Source organism: Trachemys scripta, chromosome 3 (assembly GCF_013100865.1).
Source record: "Trachemys scripta elegans isolate TJP31775 chromosome 3, CAS_Tse_1.0, whole genome shotgun sequence".
Lineage (NCBI taxonomy): Eukaryota > Metazoa > Chordata > Testudines > Emydidae > Trachemys > Trachemys scripta.
The window spans coordinates 39,563,665-39,585,342 of NC_048300.1; the positions used below are offsets into that span (position 1 = coordinate 39,563,665).

The window sequence follows — 21,678 nt, forward strand, 5'->3', positions numbered from 1 at the left end:
CAATCGAGTTATACCAGCATAGACTTTAGTGGTGAATCAGACCCAATGTTTGCAAAGTACTTCCAAGATATTAATGTTATGTATTATTATTAATGAAATATTTACAACACAAATTATTCATTGTTTTAGTTATTAGTCTATAAGGGCCCGATCCAACATTTCCATTGATCTCAATGGCTATAAATGACTATACAGAATTCTTGTCAAATTTTATTCACTTTATCTACTTAGATAACTGGTCATCTACCTGTATGCATTGTAAAGATTCCTCTTTTCATTCATATTTCGACATCGGCCCTCCACAGAGCAGGGAAGAGTGAAATTTCTTGCTGGAAACTCTATAAAACAGTCACGGTTACTGGTACACGAGCTTTCTTCTATGCTGGCATCATCCAAATCTGTCACTTTCAGCTCTCCATCTACAATCACAAACTGTCGAGGGCGAAAATCCAACAGCGTCACGGAGCCAAGCGGAGAATGAGCCAAATAATGCAAAAGCCGAACTAAGCTGAGACATATCTGAAATAGAAAAGCACAGATACCCTGTGTTACTTGTCTAGTATGGAGCATGTAAAAAAAATGCATCTGCTTTAAATTAAGTCACACACATAATAATGACCAAAGATTGGCATTAAATTGATCATAAAAAGTTGGTACATTCAAGGTATTCTTCATCAAATTTAACATTATTCTTTCAACGTAAATTATAATAATCTTTAGAAGCTTGATACTAAAACGTGCTTCTTTACCAATTTTTCCCCTATGCAATTTTATTACTGTAGAGTTGCTCATGAGTTCTGAGCTGCTGAGGCTTTCTTGTTTTGTTTTTATTATTTTAATAGAAATAAAAGCATTTTTTTAAAATAAAACATCACACATAGGCCCTGATCCTGCAATCTAATTCTCTTATCTTCTAAAAGCTAACACGTACTTAACTTTTCACACTGAGAGTAGTTTGACTTCACTGGAACTATTCACAGTGCATAAAGCTAAGTCTTTGTAGGACTCTTATGTCCACACAGAATCCCATTCAAGTTAATGGAGCTCTGCACATGTGCATCAGATTGGGGCCATAGAGTGAAGAATTATCTGGGCTTTGCTAATAGATAGAAGAGAATAATATTTGGAACCTTCAAATTTGGACCCAACCCTATAGTGTTTACTACTGTTTGCAGTTCATTTATGTGATGCCTTGACAATATTTCTTTGTATGAATTGTATAACACACGAAAACAAAAATAATATTAATATGCATGCAGTTAAATATTTGCATGCTCATTCACTGTATTCAATTAACGATATGTCTTATGCAAGCTAGAAAGCTTTTTATTGTTTACATGTACGCTTTGTTTTTTGTAGGGTGACCAGACAGCAAGCGTGAAAAATTGGGACAGGGTTGGGGGTAATAGGAATCTATACAAGAAAAAGCCCCAAATATCGGGACTGTCCCTATAAAATCGGGACATCTGGTCACCCTAGTTTTTTGTTAAAACTGTTGTTAAAACCATATGTATTAAAGTAGTCAAATCACAGTTCAGTCTCAGGACATAAATGATATACTCAGGGAAATACTTAAATGCATACTTCAGAAGAAAATAGAGGTTGAATATGGCTTACGTTATACTTCACAGACTTTACGTCTGTGAAATATTAGGACTATCCAACACTTCTGTAATAATTTCACCTGCCTTACCAGCCTAAAACATTTTTGTTCCACTTAAGCAATATCAAAAGTTTATGTAGAGATACTTGTAGGTATAAATTAATACAAGCATGATTATGGGATGTCTGCACTGACTGCTCTTTTGTTCCTCTTGAAATTTACAGAAATCTTCTATACAGCGTCCCAGAGGATGCTATATATAAAAAGGCATATCATGTTGCTGAGGAAATGAAAGTAGACCAAATTGAAGCATTTAACATTCAGAATATCAGTGTGATTTTTTCCTTGGGTCAGGAGTACTGCACAGAACCTCATTATAGGAGCTGAACACTGTGCTAAAATCGTTACCAGAAGCTTGAACCAAATTATAATTAACATCTTTAACTGCTCAAAGTTACAAACTGCTCCTGTAAATATAGGGGGGAAAAAATCACTTTTCACAGATTTCTTAAACTACTACGGAAAACTCTGCATAGAAGTATAAAAATTTTGCAAAAAACTAAAGAGGGATTTTTGTTTGCAATCTGAAATCATTCCGCTTTCCTCAAACACTACCAAGGCCCTGATCCTGCAAATGGATCCACTGACACAGACCCTTGTGCCTGTACTGAGCCCTGTTGAAGTCCTTTATCTATGTGCCTGCCCTCAGTGTTGATACGGGCTGTGTGTGTATATCCCTTACAACAAGATTAAAATACACATTTTAGGGCTCAGGTCTGCTCCACTGATTTCAACAGGTTTGGGGAGATTTGGTCCTTGTCCTGTAAGCACAAAGGCACTACTTGAGTGTATAAAGTTAAACAACCATGTTAATGTTTTCTTAACTGGGGCAGATACATAAACAATTCTCATGTATTGAGCTGAGAACTTGCATCCTTTTTCCTCTCCTCTACGACAGCTGCACACTAGATAAGGTAATAGTTATGACATTGCCTAAGGCTTCATTACAGCAGTTCCAGGAATATTCTATTTATAATTACATCTCTATGAATCAAACCAACATTGCCAAGGTATTTCTCCTTCATCTCCCTCTAACTGCCCTGTAAGGGATACCCATTCTAAAGAGAATTTCCACCCACATCCTATGCAATATGGTCAAGCCAATAATCTACTGCCTCTTTTGCAGTTTACAACACAGTGCCATAATTTGCGGTTGCATGGGTGAGGTGTGAGGAAGACAGCAGTACACTTCATTGGCCATTACAAGCTAAAAACTCTGATTGAGTCATCATTAGGATTTTGTTTCTTTTAGAACAATGTAGTGGAATTCAACTTATGGGCCAAATGCAGTTCACAGAGCTCTAAATGAAGCCTGTAACAGCCCTAATCTTTAATAGTGAGGTACATCCCACTGAGACTACAGCTCAGCATACCCTATCATGATGAAAGTACCTCTACAGTCTGGGTTCCATTCCATACAAATTAAGTGTGACCTCCATGTTTCTGTTAAATTGCCAATGTGGCCTTCACTGGGCAAACTCTGTTTTAGGATCTGTGTACACTGATAAACCTTGCTTTACCCTTTACTCTCCCCTAGTAAAAGGCAACATAACAGGAAACAGTAGGAAACAATTATAAAATCAGCTTGTGATAATGATCAAGATAGAGATGTCACATCCTTCTATTGTTTGAATTCCAGTTACAGAGCATAATGTTCAAAAATGCCAAGCTCTGAGTTTTTAAACAAGTATGAAACCTTTGAAGATATTATGTGAATAGCACAGAACAGCCTATAATTAGATACCATCAACACACATAATAGCGCAGTGTCTTAACAACTGAAAAATGGGAGTGTTATATCTTACAGACAAACTAAGACTTAACATTCCCAAGCAAAGCAGTTGTTTAATAAATGTGAACAAAGCTGTAAATTATGTAGCCTCTTTTTTTTTTTTCCTCTCACATGCTTGGAGTTGTGTGTTCACATGCTCCTTAAAAGTCCTTTTGATACCCTGGTTGTTGTACTTACTCGAAATCTGTCCTCCCAAGAGGTCTGTAAAAGCTGAATCATCTCCAGTGGTGAGCCTAGCTCAGTGATGGCAGTCAGCGTGTCTGGGATGTCATTGCTATCCTGATAACAGTAGCCATAGAGCTGAAAAAAGTACACAAAGGGAGAGAGATTAGTAGAATACTTCTTGGCATGCTCTTCTTTTCTCCATGGATGTGGGAAACAGTCTCCTGCATCCTCCTGGGACATTTGAATCCTATATGTTTTAGGACGCTGCCCTTAAGGCCCCATGTCGCAGCTTTGTATCCTTCCATCTGAGGAGAGGTCCTGTTGAAGCCCATTATTGAAACTCTTAAGTTGCCCAGTGCAGACTCTGCAGGCCACACATGGGTGGCTGGGTATGCAGTATTTGCCTGTCCTTCTGGGTAGGCTTTTATAATCAAGACCCTTATCAAGAAATTTATATGGAAAAATATGTATATGTGTAGATATGGAGACTTACCAGAGGGAATTCATTTTAGTATATGGGCTATCTGGCATAATCATAATAATTCTGTGCTTAAAAATAAGCATTAGAAAAATCTCATTTAAAGATCAAGATTTTTTGCAATACTATTGCTAGTGCACTGAGTGTCTATTTGTATTTAAATGCCACAGAGGGTTCAACTATATCTTTATAATGAACTTTAAAAAGCCATTGCAAATGTCAAGGCATATCCTTTCCAATGCAGAAAATGCTTCTAATAATACTTGTTGAAGTTACATGTGCAATAATGTTAGAGAGGGGTGAATACTGCAAAAATATTTTTAAATGAATGCAGTTCAGCCATGCTCCAGCCCCTTTTGTGTTTGCTTTCCAAAAGTCACTTGAGTGATCAGTTTTTACTTGCACAGACACTTTCACAGTAACAACATTTTAAGCCTGTTCTTGAAGTGACTTATTTCAGATGGGATAGGGACTGTTTTACACAGCCAGGAGACAGGCTTTTAGAAACTCCTTGCCAAAGCCTTGGCAGAGAGGCAGTTAAATGAGCTGAACAAAGATCTGATTACAGACTCTGAGGCAGGGACAATTTTACACTCTACCCCCAGCCAAATAAGTCTTATGGTAGAAGAGCTGGCATGATGTAAAAGGTTAAAAATCCCCTGATCCTACTCATCTCCTCCCCACCCTAAGAGGCTCAAAAACACCATGGCTTCTTCAAACCCATTCGTCTCCTGATTATGGACATCATCCAAAGCTCACTGAAGTCAATGGGAGTCTTTGTATTGACATCAGTGTGCTTTGAATCAGATCCTATAAGAACTATGCTCAGCCATTCTGGGTTCAGAAACAATACCTTGTGTGTTATGTGATCGATCACGACAAAGCAACATTTGAATAGCCAGAGCAATTAAATGTTCTCAATCAACTAACAATGGAAAAAACAATGCAAACAAATTCACTCACTACTCTGACTAGCAAGCGAATTTGTGCAATATGCTCACAAACATTTAACAAGCAGAAAAAGAGGTTAAATTCAGTAAGCAAATTATTTGTGATGAATCATTCCCTTAGCTCTATCATTGTCCATGTTTAAAGGAAGGAAAATATTCCAAAAATGTAAGTGAAGTAAGCAATTATTCCTTTCAGTGAAAGAATAGCATTGTACTTCAAAACAACTGGTAAAACATGTACATCGAACAAAATGGAAGCTAGAATAGTTTATTTTAAAAACATACAACAGATACTTTGGCATGAGAGATGTACTTGTGGCAGGTATTTCTGCACTAGAGACACATGGGATTTAAATAAGGATACACCATAGTTTTAATAATACACATTAACCTAGGACTTCTTGGACTAGAACAGGGATTGTCCCTTAATATCTGTGACACAATTTTTTATGGAAGCTTGTTTCTGATATAGGTATAGTAGTAAAAACTTAGCATGACACAAACTATCTTAGAAGAACACATCAGCACAATTATTACCATTACAAACCAAAAAGAACACATATAAAGAGAATTAAAATATGTTATAGAATATGCATCTTTGCTAGAATGCTACTGGACTTGCCTGTGAATTTTTTATATATATTTAAATATGCCTGATACTGCAGTCCTCACAAAGTTTAGCCTTCGTATGGATGGGGACTAACAGTGTAAGATTGGGCCCATTATATTTAATGTGTTAATTTCTGGTGTCAGAGCCTAATAAGAAGGTCTATATCCTTCTAAAGTCTAGTTCTATAGAATCACAGAGGGGATTTATAAAATTGTATTGTCCAGTGGAAAAAACTAATAAAACAGAAGTGAGATTTAGAAGACAAATGTAATGAAAAATGTCAATTCTACAATAAATGTCAATTTAGAGCAATAATGAATGACAAGGACATCGGTCTTCATTAGCCATTCAAGCCCTCTGAAAGAGTGCAATAAAAACAAACTAATTTTAATTAAGACAAAGTTTCTTTATAGCATATGTATATGCATGTTAAAAGATTCTGAATTTATTTTAATTAAAATATATATTTAATAAGAATAAATTCAGAATACTTCTGTAAGTGTTAAATCTCAAAGTACGGGTTCCAATTGTCATAATAATTGTCCTCGGGGTTGGGTGGCACTGAATTGAATTATCTCCATTTAGAATCCAATTGCAGTCCTGCAAAAATCATTCCTGACTGATGTTTATATTTAGTACTGACTCTGCTGTTGGAGAGCCTAATTAGTTGCTTCAAGTTGCTATGAAAGCTTAAAGGGCCAAATCCAATTTTCCTTCCACAAGAAACTCTCTCTTCAAATCGCAATGGGAAATTTTCTTCCATAAGTCCATTCAACTTAATTAAGTCCATAGTTAAATACGTTAAAAAATATTTGATATTTTTCTTCATCACACATAATTCTAACTAAAGAAATAGATTATCTGGCTTAAGCTCTTCTTTATCACTATTAATTATGTAAAACATTTCTAGCTATGGAATTGCTGTTTTGTTATATAGAATCATTGGAGCATGGCAATCATAGATGGAAAGGAGATATTGAGCTACATTTCAATATATTTTAAATGAAGGCCTGAGGTCTAATGCAAAAATGCAAATGCAATACATGGCCACATTTGTGAGTACAATTGTGGTGACTGAAAAATTAAAAAGTAGCTACATCCTGATGCAAACAAATAATTAGGTATCCAAAATGGCCATTTATATGTGCATGACCACACAGAATACAGATGTACGTGTATTTTCCTTTAAAAGTTTAGCTCATTAGATCATCTAGCCCTTCTTCCTGTCAATGCCAGGTTGTTTCCCAAAGTATACTTTCTTGGTTTTTGTATCAGAGGGGTAGCCGTGTTAGTCTGAATCTGTAAAAAGCAACAGAGGGTCCGGTGGCACCTTTGAGACTAACAGAAGTATTGGGAGCATAAGCTTTCGTGGGTAAGAACCTCACTTCTTCAGATGCAAGTAATGGAAATCTCTAGAGGCAGGTATATATCAGTGTGGAGATAACGAGGTTAGTTCAATCAGGGAGGGTGAGGTGCTCTGCTAGCAGTTGAGGTGTGAACACCAAGGGAGGAGAAACTGTTTCTGTAGTTGGATAGCCATTCACAGTCTTTGTTTAATCCTGATCTGATGGTGTCAAATTTGCAAATGAACTGGAGCTCAGCAGTTTCTCTTTGGAGTCTGGTCCTGAAGTTTTTTTGCTGTAAGATGGCAACCTTTACATCTGCTATTGTGTGGCCAGGGAGGTTGAAGTGTTCTCCTACAGGTTTTTGTATATTGCCATTCCTGATATCTGACTTGTGTCCATTTATCCTCTTGGTTTTTGTCCGATCTAGTTTGTAAAGGTCCCAAAGAGGACAATGTCATTTTCACTACCAATAATAAAGTAATTAATTTGTATACATACATATTTGGATCAACTACCTGCACTTGGAAAAATAACCACACAGACAATTTGAATGAAACTGGAGACAAAAGATTATCCAAATGGTAAAGATATAAAAGTAGAGCAAGCAGAGTGAATCAGGAACTTCAGCAAATGAAATTATCTTTGTAGGGATAGAAAAAATGCTATCATCTAGTTACATATTAAATTTTCCAAATATATTATTTTTCCAAATATATTATTTTTTCATACCCCAGTATGGCATGGTTTCAGTTAAATGTATGGAAAGTAATATTATCCAATGAATATTGTCTGATATGTCAAGCCATTACATTGAAATACTACAAATACATAATTTTGTATAGAATCTATAAACAGTTACTTGTGGCACCTTAGAGACTAACAGATTTATTAGAGCATAAGCTTTCGTGGACTACTGTAGTCCACGAAAGCTTATGCTCTAATAAATCTGTTAGTCTCTAAGGTGCCACAAGTACTCCTGTTCTTTTTGCGGATACAGACTAACACGGCTGCTACTCTGAAACCTATAAACAGTTACTATCTTAGGATGCTTTTCTTTTTCCTTAGGAAAATATAAGCTGGATATGAAATTTTGAACTGTTGTCACATTGTGCACAATAATCCCTGTAGAGCAGGTGTGTTTACTGAGTTCTTCACTAACTATTTAGATTTTCTCAATCAAAGACTGTATTCCTTATGCACCTAAAAGCTCCCACTGACTTCAGCAGGAGTTTTAGATGCCTAAAGAATACAGGGTCAGCCCCTGAGAAAGTTATATTCTTTTGTAAGATTTCATGTCTGTACTGCCAGTCAGTTCACATCCCTTTAGAATTGCCTTGTATTACAAATTATAGAGACAGAGGTGCCCCTTTCAGACAAGAAAGGGGGTGGTGGGGAGCAGAGGTCAGACTGCGCACAAAAGCTGACAAGCTTACTGAATAAAAACACAAAATAAAGGAGCTTATTAAGCTGTCATCAGTGGGTAAGTATATGCAAACAACAGGCCCTCACGCATTAGTGTAGTCACCAAAGCTGGAATTAAAAAAAAAAAAAAAGTCAAGAGAAAGCCTTAGCAAAAGTGTTACTTTTCATTTATACAATTTGCTCAGACAGGAATGGTACAATTGAAAATCTTCAAAATAAAGCCAGATTATGTTCTATCACTGGTGTAAACCTAAAGCAAGATTGCCATCCTGAAATATCAAAAGATCAGAAGTCTGGCCCCCAAGAAGAGAATACTGGCCCAAAAATCATGAGATGTTAAAAAAAATGATAAAATGGATTTGCATTCTAGTTTTTGAGCCCTGAGGATCCCCTCCTTTAGCTTTCCTCTGTAACCAGGGGGGCTATAAATTTACTTGTTTTTTGTAATAAAAGCTGAGATTGTTCATATAATCACATGACTCCCAGAGCTCAAGCTTGCTGGGAAAAAAGGAATAATCACCTTTGATGAAATTGTAAGAGTTGGTAACTGCTAAAATAACAGCATTAGTTCTGATTCTCTTCTCACTCAGACCTCAGTGATTTCACTGGAGTTACTGCAGATTTATTCCATTGGAAGAGCAGAGTTTGGCCATGAACTGACAAAAATTTTCTTGTTCATGTGCATACTGGAGCACAGGAGCTTGTGGGCACAGTGAGATGGAAATTGTAAGCAAGCAGTGGATAATTTAAATATTAAACTAACTACTCACAACTATCTTTAGGAGGTTTTTTTATTAATAACTTTACCATTATTAATAGTGCTGCACACTAGAAGAGCTAAAGGTTACACAAATGTCATCATAGCTGCCATCCATATTAATAGCTTCAAAAGAAAGCGGAACAAAAATGAAATTCACGTGAATATGTATATATTATACTCACAAAACCTGTAAGGCACATATTTTGGCAGTAAACATAAAAGACTTACAAAAGTTCTCTCTTCTTTTCTCTCTCCTCATTTTCATTACAATTAAACTCCAAAATGAAATAGTTCTATTATAAAAAATTCTTTATAGCACTGTAAATTTACACTGCATTGCACAACCCTTGGGTCCAGCCCAGGAAAACACTTATTCATGCAAGCTCTTGCCAAGATCTCAATTAAAGTCAATGAGACTACTAATCGAACCATGATTTCAATGGGAATGGACAGGTATAACTGAGGGCAGAATTTGAAGCCATACCTTAAATAATAGGGATGAATATCTACCCTGACTTCCACCTGTGGTGACTGCCATCCCCTTTGGTGGGGTTGTGCGGAAGTTTGACTCTAAATTATGCAACTATTTAAATGATTAATCTCTGTATGTTTTCTGTTCTGAAGCAGCAAGCAAGACAATGCTGTTGAAATGTTCATGAGACCCGTCCATATTAAAACTGATCCCTTCAGTATAATTCTACTGAGTTAAGTGTCTCAGTCTTCTTCACTGCTGGGCTTACTTCCCTCAAGAGAGCTTTGTTTAACTCAGAGTTGGTCTGCAGTTGCAAAGTCCCAGAATAAGCAGCTCTTCCTATCATAGATCATTCTGAGTTTAGCCAGAAACAATATAAAGTCTTCAAGGCCTAGGTCCACAAATACTCCACTGGCAGTTTTTTTTGCCTAGCTAGAGTGGCCAGGCAGAGATTGGAGAAAAGACAACAGTTTGCTCCTTTATTATTATTGATTAGTTGTATTGCCATAGTGTGTAGTAGTGCCAGCCATGCACCAGGACCCCATTGTGCTAGGCACTGTATACAGTCCCTGCCCCCAAAAGTTTACAATCTAAGTAAGTAAGAGACAACAGACAGATACAGATTGACAGATGGAGGTTGTGGTCTCAGCACCCTAACCCCCTATACAATTTTTTTTTTTGTAGGCAACATGGAAGAGGAGAATTCAAATGATAATTAGGCACTGAGACACTTCACTAGAGGCCTATTTGCATCTTTAGGTACAAAAATGCTTTTAACAATCTGGACCTAAGTGAAAAGATATTAAAAATATCACTGGTTGGTTCATACATTGTATGTACAACACCTTGTCTCCTCAAATGCTCCTCAAGTGTGCACCCTACAATAGTCTCTCTCCCCATTGTGGACAAGGCTACCACAGGGGTGGCAGCATACTGGTTTGGCTAATTCCCACGCCCTCCCACAAAGTAGTAATGCAGAAATTACTCTAAAGCCACCCCCTCCCCTCAGCAACAGTGGGTATTATGGGCTAGGTCCTACAGGCATCTTAGAACTACAGCTGTTACAACTACAATGTGTGTGTGGTGTGCGTGGATGCACCAAAACAATTCTATTAAAATAGCGTTTGTGGGTGGGTTAAACCATTGCAAGGATGGGTGATGCTACAAACCATTTTGTGCAGTCGAGTGCCATTGAAGCTAAGGAACTGAATTGTTTGTTTGCAACAGCTGTCAGGAAGTGTTCCTTCTGAACTGGTACAGAAGGATTTTAATAATTGCTAGTGTAGGAGGGCCAAACCCTTTACAGAACCATGACAGGAAGTATGAACGAGACAAGTTTTCCTCAACTTAATGTAGACACACCCACTGATCAAGGGCAGGATGCAGATCTAAAGAGACAACATGGCTACATGGGACCTTGGAAGCCAGGAAATCCTGTGTCTAACCCCAGCTGGGGCAGACTCGATGTGTGGCCTTGGGCTAGTTATGTAACTTCGCTCAGTCTATCTAATAAAAGAAGTAGGACAATAGTACTTACCTACCTTACAAATGAGCCCGATTGGTAAGTAATAAAGCAGGTTTGCCCTTGGAATCCTCATTATACAAAATGTTATATTTTATTGAAACATAGTGTCCTGGGCAGGGTAACCACCAACTTGAACAGCTTTATACGTGCAGTGTCTCTCTGAAAAGTTCAAGTAGCAAAGGTGATTTTTGCAAAAGGTGAAATGGTGCCATTGGTCTCTGTTCAATGCTGCACAGAGAGGAGACTGCCAGGATCCTAGGCAGGGAAAGCTGATGAGGTTGCAAATCATCAGTTCCCATAAAGGAGCCAGAAATTCAAAACAGAGTCTTTTGGGGTAATTTACATGGCACATAACACAGAGGAACAATCAGAGAAATCATTCGACAAATTAACGGGATTAGTTTTATGAATGATGTATTTGAAAGTGAGTAATGAGGGTGTAGCTCTTTAACTAATTCTATGGTTTATGCCTCATGGAAATCCTTTCCTGCCAACAGTTATGTAAGTTGAATCCCCTCTACAGTCCCATGCAATTCAATGGGAGAAAATATTATTTGGACACTTCAGAGTTGAGGCATATGGCTTGTCTAATAATGACATGAATAGTTATGGCTGGTCTGCAATTGTATCAGCTCTGTGCTTCCAACAGCACTGGAGTTCTTGTTAACAGATCCTTTCTTCGCTCTTAAAAGTGCAGGATAACATCTGGGCCTGTTGGGAAGCACTCTTGCAATAAAGAAGTACTTTGTGTAATTCATCTTTCCTCGCCAAGCCGCATCTGTCTGCTCCCCCTGGCCTTCTCCATTCCCACCCCGAGCTCCCCAGGGCTGTGGAGGCATACTGGAGCTGCAGCAAGCTGTCTCCATCAACAGGTGGCACTGTTTGCTTTTTTCCTCCTTACCCTATAAAGAGATCCGGTGCTGCCACCCCACATTACACCTAGGGTAACATTTTCAAAAGTGCTTACGTCACTACATCTCCCTGTGGATCTAGTGCTAACTCCCACTTCAGGGTCTTAAATACAAAATATAGGCACCAATGAGAGCCTCAAAACCCCGACTCAGATGCCACCTCACCCCTAAATTCCCTAAGCACCTCAATTGTGGTTGGTGAGCAGGTGCAAAACCACCTAAGTCTAATACCACCAAGCTGCTTGGTGCCCTAGTTCACGCTCCCCCCGGTGGGATTCTCCAACTTGGCATTCCTCCATCTATTTTGCCTGCAGGGCCAAATCTGGTAGGTATTGTCCGAGCATGCCTTACCCGCACAAAAGACAACCAAATCTAGACTTTTTTGACGTGAGTATGCATGTCCCAGAATACCTGACAGCCCAGTGGGTAGAGCTCTCATGCAGGCTGTGGGAGACCTGTTTTCAAATCCCCACTCTGGCTGATTTGAAGCAGGAACTTAAACCCAGCTTTCCCAGATAAGTGCCTTAACCATGAGGCTATTGGGTATTCTAGGGCGAGAGTGCTCTCAACCTGTCGTGCTGAAGCTGTTCCCCTGTGTATTAAATAAATAAATATTAACTGGGCTCAAGAGAGACTGACTTCCTAGCCCGGTGGTTAGGGGACGTGCCTGTGATGTAGGTCCCTGCTCCAATAAATATTTCGTTTGTTATACAAAATAGATCAGCTTCACCAGAAGAGACAGAGAGCCCCACCTCAGCACGCCACATAGCCAAGGCAACAATAGGGGAGACCTGCTCCAAATCAGGCAGAGTAGGGGTTTGGAAACAGGTCTCCCACAGCCCAGGTGAGCACCCCCTCACCACCTGGCTATAGGCAATAATGTGATGGGTCTCTCTCTCTTTTTGAGAAAGAGCTGAGGTGGCTTAGGAACCTCGTTCCAGGAGAGGATTCACTGCTCTGAATCCTGAGTGGAACTAGACACGGGGCTCAGACCCCCACCCCTCTCCTCGGCATTTCCTACTGGCTAGCATAGACAGTAGCCAGCAAACCAGAAGCCAAGTCTCCCCTTCTCAGGCATCTATCTCCCCCCACCTTTGTATAGGGGAGCCTGAGCTCCTAACTTAGAGCTGTGAATTCCACTAGGCAGCTGGGTGCCTAGAAGTTAGGTGTTGTCATGCCTACGTCCCTTTGTGGACTAATCCTTAGGAGCCAACCAGACACAGAAAGTCATTGGGACTTAGGCTTCTCTATACCTGCATCACTTTGGGGATTTAGGCTCCTAAGTCACTTAGATGCTTTTGAAAATGTTATCCCAAGTACCTACCTACCCTGGGAAAAATTTCTGAGCAGTTTTAAAACTTGTTCAGCTAAACTCATTTTAAAACCATCCAAGTCCTGGTGTGCACTTGGTTTCAGGCAGTTTAAAATGTCTTTAAAATGCTCTAATAAAAACAGGTTAACAGCCGTTAGAAAATTTCCCAGTGTAGATAGGCCCTTGGAGCTATATTGTGCCCTTTATCTATGGATGCAGATCAAGCACATAATAAGATCCCAAGATCTCATTCTAGCAGGTTAATTCTCTCTAATTAGGGGCTCTGTTTTGAAGGAAAATGTCTATGCTCCTCTCCCAATCCAAATTTCATAACGACAGTTTCCCCATGTGATCAGCTACCATCTTGCCTGGGCTCTTCGTTGACACTACACTACAGTCTACTCAGAAGGTTGCTCAATTTTTCAATAAAAATAAAAAGCTCTTCAGTTCATCACCGAGTATTCTCCACCACTACCAGCACAAAAGTGTTTCATGATTTGAGCTCCTGATTCCACTGGACCCCACTTTCTTGAAACAACAAAGGATTTCCTGAGCATCTGACCCTCCCCCCACAACTAGAGTTTAACCCTAGCCAAGTATGTAAGTTTTGTTAATTAAAGATTAGTGTGGACTCCGAATGAAGCAACATGATATAATATGACCTGAAGATTCCATAGATGATTCATGTCAACTCATTTAAGCTAGAAATGCAGTTTAATTAGTTTAACACTTGGAAAAATTATTTTCTTCCATATAAAATTTTTACCAGATTATATATTGAGACCTCAACATTTTAATTCTCAAACTAAAAATAAGGGTCCTGCTTTTGACCTCACTAACCGGATTTGTCTATGCTGAGGAAAAGCAGCATGTTAGAAAATAAGTTAACTAACACGATGGTAACGTGACTTTACATCCTATTTAAAAGAGGAACAAGTAATGTTTAAAAATGTGTTAGCTGGTTATAATAGCCCATGCCAGGACCACCAAAAATGTTTTCAAACACCACTGGATTTGTCCATGCCAAAGGCAAAATCTTTTAATCCCATGTTTTCTAACATGATACATCTTCAGAGTGTAATCAAGGCCACTTACACATATGTAAATCCATAATAATTCCCCTAAAGACAACTGAATTACTCCAGATTTAAAATGGGATAAAATCATAATCTGGATCATGATTTTTAAAGTGTATTTGCTTTAACACTAATCTGACAAATAAACCAAAAAAGGGGGTTGGTCTTATTCAAGCCTCTGGTTTGCTATCAGCTGCTATTCAAGGCTGTTCCTCCCCACCCCACCGCCACTGTATCATCACTTATTTTTATTATTTTTTAAATAAAATAAAGATTTGTTTTGGTTGAGGTGGAGACTTTTTCAGTAGCACACGCTGCATTGCGCTATGAGTGATTATAAAGATACCTAAAAACCTACAAAGACAATCTTGCGGTTTCACAAAACACGTATGTCAGTTTCAAACCTTCACTCCCTTCCATTCGTCTTCAGCAATGTAAGGGGAGAACCCGTCAAAAGATTGTTTATACTCATGAATGGCAGCACCCTTAATTCAGATCTACAGGGCTGTAATTATATTATTACAGTAAATCAAACATTGCCAGGGTCTTTCCAATCGTATTCATTGTCTGAAATTAACAGCAAATGGTGGTTGATTTGCTTTTCTTCCCTAGATACAGACAGACTGGAGAGAGGAATTAGAGCAAACTAACCCGGCTGCCCGGAAAAGCTGGAGTCAGAAATAAATATTTTAACTTTCTAAGAAAAGAAACCACCGCGGAGAGGGAAAGGAAGAGGAGACCCGCCACAGCACTTGATAGAAAGCGAGTGCAAAGCAATTAGTGGGCTGCTAAATCCTGTGTTACAATAAATCAGTGACCCAAATCCCCCTCTTCCCCAATGCCCCTCATTATTAAATCAACTTTAATGAACTAGCCCCTTCTCTCCCTCTCCAAACCAAATACGGTTCCATTTCCATCTGCACCTGCCTATCACAATGGCTGGTGTGCGGCAGGAATGTGTATAGGAAGCGATCTAGAGCAGTGTGTGTGTGTAATTGACAAGTTCCCAGCCTTGCCCTTTGAATCCGCGCCTCTGCCCAGATCCCGAGGCAATGCCCCATCGGACAAACCGAGCCTGACTCAGAGACGGTCAATACAAACATTTTAAAGCGACAGGCACCTCCTGTTTTCTTTGTATTAACACCAGCTAACCCCTGTATCTAACACTAACCCACACTCCCTTGTCCAGGTTCTCAGCGTTTCGTTTGATAGCTGGATGTGCCACATCTGGCGCCTGGCCCGAACAGGCTCCATGCATGACGAACGTGTCAATATGTGGTGCGAGGACGGGGCTGCGAGCTGAGAAAGGTTATTTTTTTTTAACTTCCACATACGTATATTGTGCCCTAATCAGGTATTCTAAAAGGATGCCTTAACGGGGATGGGACCAAAGCTGGTTTTGACAAGAGACAGGCTACAATGGGAACTGCAGAGACAGTCAAGAACAAGTCTGTTATCTTACAAACTACACTTCAGGCTGTCAGCTGCGAGAGATTTACAGGAAAATCCCCTTTCCTGGGACTGAACCTCCAGGAAAGAAACGCTGGGTTTCCCCCGAGAAAGACAAGCATATTCACCCTAGATAGCCCCTCATACAGGCCTGAGTGGGGGCATGCGCTGCCGTGCCAGATCGCTAAGGGTACAGTGCCGGGAAAGCCACTTAGCAGCAATAACATTGCACACCGCCCTATGCATCTCTGTGAGTAGGTTCTTTGGCGGGGGGGCTATTTATCTGTCCGTGTTTGGCTCTATGAAAGAGGGGGAGATCTCTCTTCTCCCTCGCCCCTTCTAGCCCGCCTCCCCCCCTTACCGCCATCACCAGCTGCAGTTAGCGTGAAGGTGGCTTCTGTTTTCATACTAAAGTACAGCTATTTGGGGACGCTGTTTCAGAGGGCTGAGCGAGTCAATGGGAGTTGAAGTAGCTCAGCACTGAGCAGCTCCAGCCCCGAGTCGTGCTAATAATTGGTCGCAGCTGGCTTAGGGGTGTTAAGTGTTCACTGTGTGTTGGGGGGATAATTGGAAGGGGAAGTTTGAGAAACAAAAGTGCAATATTTTATGGCTGGTTTACAGTGATGTCAAACTCCCTAGTAAACACATTGCTATTGAAAACCCAGTGTGAGCCTATCTGAGTCGTCAGGAGCAGCTAACCCCTGGTAGCTAACAGAATCGCCGGGCTAAGCCGTGGCGTATTAAAATTTTTTCCCCATGTCTGAGATCGCTAAAAGTTCCTTACCCAAGAGGGACTGTAAACCGCTGCTGGCGGCGGTGGCTGGGGAGTCATTTCAGGTGGTCTCCACAACTCTTTCGACTAAGGGGGAGCGATGATGAAGCTGGAAATTCTTTTTAAAAACTAAGCCGAACAGTAGGCAGAAGTCTTGTATTTTGCTAAATTAAGATCTACTGAAGTAGCACTGGCAACGCAGTAATTGACTGTATGCGGCAATGTTGTTTTAGCCCTGTAGCTCCCGGGCTATTAGAGAGACAAGGTGGGTGTCAAAGCGTCTCTTTCTCACCAACAGAAGTTGGTCCAGTAAAAGACCTCGCCTCACCCACCTTGTCTCTCTAACGCAGAAACGGACTGTCCATTTTGCTAGGGAAGTAACTCGGTGATTGATGGATACATTGCATGCAGGCAGAAAGTGAAAGGCGTTTGAGGACAAACGGAGCACTCTCAATTGTGTTTCTACAGTGGATGAAGACCCCCGATGAAAATGAACTAAGAAAAAGCTTTTCTTATTAGGACATACACACCGTTGTGTTATAGTGAATTTGACATCAGTTAAATGGTTTGGGTCCTTTACGCTCTTTTCCTCTAATTAAAATTGATGCTTATGTCAAAAACCAGAATAGATTGGGGAAAGTATGATGACTATTGAGTTTCTTTCCTCTGTCTCCGGCAGAAATTTATAGATAGTGATTTCTAAACCCAGATAAACGTTAGAGGCCTAATCCTGCGTTAATTTTGTCACCGACGTCAGCAGATGCAGGACAATGCCCTATAGGGGATTTTAGAATAGACACAACAAAAAATAGCAGGCTGGTTTTGAAAACGCTCACTGTTCCCCGTTGTATGTGCCCCGATGACCCCCAGTATGACATTACAGATCTGTTCCTGGACCATACCTCTGCCCAGCTGTGACTAGATAAAGTCTGTCGGGTTTTTAATAGTCGCTTTGCAAGGTGAGGTCTTATCAAACATTAGTGTTCACTCACGGCAGTGACCTCGCCCCGCGCTATTCGCAATGAATGGACTAGGGTAAACAAAAAGGCAGCGATGTACGTGGCTTCGCAGCTCTCCTTTCTAGCGCATTTGCAATCTGATCAGAGCAGCCAAGTCCAAAGGAAATTCTGCTAGTGTCTGAAGAGACAGCGGGCAGCCAAAATAATAATAAAGAAAGAATCGGAGCCAAACGGAAAACATGTTTCTGATTTAAATTTAATCTATTCTGTAATTAGATGGCATGTCATTTATGAAAACATAATTAACACAAGGGATTTTTGCTCATTAGAACATTCTCCCAGCGCAGAGGCTGGGCGTGTATTTTCTACTTGGCGTTTTTAGAAGCGTCTATTCATGTGTTTCTACACTTTCTACATGACGTGACTGCTCACAAGGAAAATGTGACATGAAGAAGATTGACTTCATTTACCTATTATACGGTCCACCAGCCTTCAGCAAACAGGGGAATTAACTGACAGCGCTTCCTCTAGTCTTTGCTACAAAAAGCAATCACTGATCGTGAACAGATTTTTCAATAAGATGTTCCATAATGCCTATCCCAGTTTAAAGGAACCCTAGTGTCTACACATGTGTAAACACTGAAGTTTGTTGTTGTTGCTCGTTGCATAGATAATGCAGGACAGAAGTTTGGTTTCCATTTTGTGAAGATGACTAATTATTTCCAAATTATTCTCTGCATACGATGAAAGTATCTATTTGAATAACATGTGAAAGGAATACAGCACGATCATTAAAACCCATCGAGGAAACCAGAGAATCTGCAATTCTAACATGTTTAATATAAATCATCAGTTTTGCTAACTTGTAGAAACACTGGATTGCTTTCTACGGAATAAGAGAAAAATCTTGAAAACCAATGTTTAAAAATTGAGTTTATTTCCTACTGTCAAGCTATTATCGATATCCTAGTCTGCACTACAGTGATTAGTTTGAATTTCTTCCTATGAGGATGTATTACATCATATGGAGTAACTGAAAACCTCTAACAGAAGTTGTAGTGTAGTGTGCGAGATGTTGTTTTCATTATGTGTTATAGTTATACCTGGCAGCATGGAGGCAATAAATAGCAAACGCTTTATTTAGTTGGTTGTTGATTTTTTATTCTAGAGCTACAAAAAATGTTTTCTCCAGTTTTATCCCAGGAAATCAAGAAAGAAATTGACTTCCCAATCCCAATTTTTGCATGTACTCATGGGGAAGAGGCGATATTAAACTGGCATCTGGCCTTTCCAGTGTATGAAAATTGACCGTTCTGTTCATTTCGACCTTTAGTTCTTATGGGGGAATTGGTACCTTTTGCTACCGAAGAAATCAAAAACTGCCTATTTGATTTCTTTTAAAAAGTAGCTACGGGAAACGCACGTTCTAATATTGTTTTATTTTTTCATCAACGTTCCACACACTGTGCGAAATTCAACAGGAATTTCAATCCAAATGGGCACATTGAAATTAATGTGGAGGTGTAATAGTCGCACGATGCAACATTTTTGGCAAGTGGAGTAATGTCAGTGTACAGTAAGAATAATACTGAGCCCTGTTACAGTTAATACTCCTTCTAATCTTCCATTTGCCAGGATTCTGTGTATTTAAGATTCACACGATAAGTTACACAATAAACCTAAATAACGACCACAGTGCCAGGTGAGGAACAATCACGTTTCCATTCCCATAATATTCGGGGGGGGGGGAAGGGGAGTTGTCGTTTGTATTGATTAGTGTTAGCATTTTATTGTATGTATTTTGAGGGAGTTTATATCTTCTTACGCTTCCTTCGCTTTCCAACATCACAATTTTTTTTTATTTTTTTTTTCTTAGGTGAAAGAACAATCAGAAAAGGCTACTAGGCCAGGCGTAGCTATACGCCTGCTCCCATAATGACATTACTTCTGCACCAATTAGCAGAATGAAAATGTATAATATTACTAATCTTTCCCCACTGCTTTGGTATACAGGCCAGGGTAAATCTGGCAGAATGAATCACTTCAGAGAGGAAGTCAATATCTTTAGTTGTGCATGTATGTCTGTTGAGCGTTTGTGTATAAAGGTTTCCTAACTTCTCCGTATTATAAGTAAAGAGTTGTTAGAAAAGAGCAGAAACTATAGATCTGTATAGATGATAGATCAGAAGGGATTTTGTGTATATAAAATTTAAATGTGATGAACTAATATCTACAAATCTTTAGAAAACATTAACTAAAGTAACTTATTTGACTCGATAAACATTAGTCTCAAAGGATGTTATAACTATACTTGTCCAAAGAATGTTACATTTGTATTTAGAGGGAGGCTTGTTAACACAAGATAACATTTTTCGACCCATTGGGCTGACATTAGTGATAGTCAAATACTATTTATTCGATGTACTATAATCACTCGGTACGCAAGGCCAGGAACAGCAGTGTTATAGGTATATCAAGATCAAAGCTTTCTAGTTCTTTCATACAGATCACAAATGCAATCAGCTCCACCCTATATACAACCCTCTCTGCGGTTACTACATACTTTTATTCCCTTGGTATGAAGAGCGCCAACAGGTTGCCTGTGGTGAGAAATAAACCCTTGACACATTTTTCCACATCCTATCTGTATACCTTGGCTGGTTTTCACTCGCTGTCTGGTACAAGCCCAGGCATTTTTAAAGAAACCCTAAAGATGACCATTGTCTACCGTGTCACGTCCAGCCGATCTGCAAAAGCTACCTGTAATTCCTTTCAAAGAGCCCAAGCGACCCCCATGGCGCCCCAGCCCTCTGGGCTTACCTGGAGGATGTTGGCATGCTGCAGCCTTTGCAAGAGGATCATCTCCTTGACGATTTTGTAGGAGGCTAGCCGGTAGCAATCTTCTAACGCCGCGTATTGCTTCACGCAGTTCTCGATGTCGTGCCCCCCAAAATCGACCGATTTCAGCGCCACGGCCAGCGTGCGGTTCAGGACGACCTTGTAGACAGCTTTGGTGTAGCCGGAGCCCAAGTAATGCAGGCTGGTGACATTGTGGATGTCTCGGCATCCCAGCAGAGGGGGGTTCAGAGCCAGGTCTACTTTGGCTTCGGGATAGGAGCCCCCGCGGCTTTCAGCCTGCGGCGCTTTCCCCTTCTCCAGCCGAAGAGTCTGCTCCGAGGAGGTCCGCTGCTGGGCAAGGTCCATCAGCCGCCGCTCCAGCGGTCTCACCAGCCGCCTGGCAGCAGCCGCGGGCGCCTGGTGCTTCTGGTAGCGGACCACCTCCTCGTAGCGCTCCCTGATCTGCCGGGCTAACTCCAAGCGCTGGCTCTCGCGGTCCTCCGCTGGCCAGTACAAAGGCGAGCCCGCAAACGCCGGGGTGACCCCGCGCCGCGGCTGCTGCTGGTGAGGATCAAAGCCCGGGATGAACAACACGTTCAGCAAAGTGCCCAGCAAGAAGGAGAGGCAGCAGCCGGCGGCCACCGCGATCTTTCTGCGCCTCATCGCAGCGCCCCAACCTCTCCGCTCTCCCCCCGGGCTCAGGTTTGGGCGGAAAAGGCTCCCCGGGACCGCAGCCTCTTCACGTGGCCCCGCCGGCCCTCGCCCCGCTCAGGCACATCAGCCTGACACTTGCCTCCCTGCTCATGAGCTGCTGGAGCGCGGATTATTAGCCGGACCCGGAGGCGAGGTGGGGGGGGGGGGGGGGTAATAACCCTGAGCGCTCTCGGCTCGCTGACGTCCCCTGATTGACAGTCCAGCCCGGCCCGTGGACCGGCGGAGCAGCAGGGGGCCCTGGGAAACGTAGTCTCTCGAATGACGCTCCCCACCGCCGCTTGATAGCCGGGAAGTCAGGACTACAACTCCCAGGCTCAGCCGCTGCTCCCGTGCACGGCCAGGCAATAGGCGGGACCGAAATGATAACGGTGTGCTCTGCAGAGTGGGGAAGGGGCTGGGCTGGCCAACCGCGCTATACACAAGATCCCGCACCCGGGGGCCGGGGTAGGGGTAGCATTAGTGAA

General features: G+C 41.0%; 1 protein-coding gene across 1 annotated transcript in view; it reads right to left on the reverse strand.

Moving 5' to 3' along the window:
• The window catches only part of PKDCC (protein kinase domain containing, cytoplasmic), a 45,118-nt gene extending 23,754 nt beyond the window's left edge, over positions 1–21,364 (reverse strand). Inside the window, exons 1-3 of the mRNA XM_034764483.1 lie at positions 20,483–21,364; positions 3,633–3,755; positions 248–519 (exon numbers count right to left, since the gene is read on the reverse strand). Of these exons, the coding sequence (XP_034620374.1) occupies positions 248–519; positions 3,633–3,755; positions 20,483–21,163 (1,076 nt within the window). The 5' untranslated portion in view covers positions 21,164–21,364. The remainder of the gene's footprint in view (positions 1–247; positions 520–3,632; positions 3,756–20,482) is intronic.
• Positions 21,365–21,678: the final 314 nt, after the last annotated feature.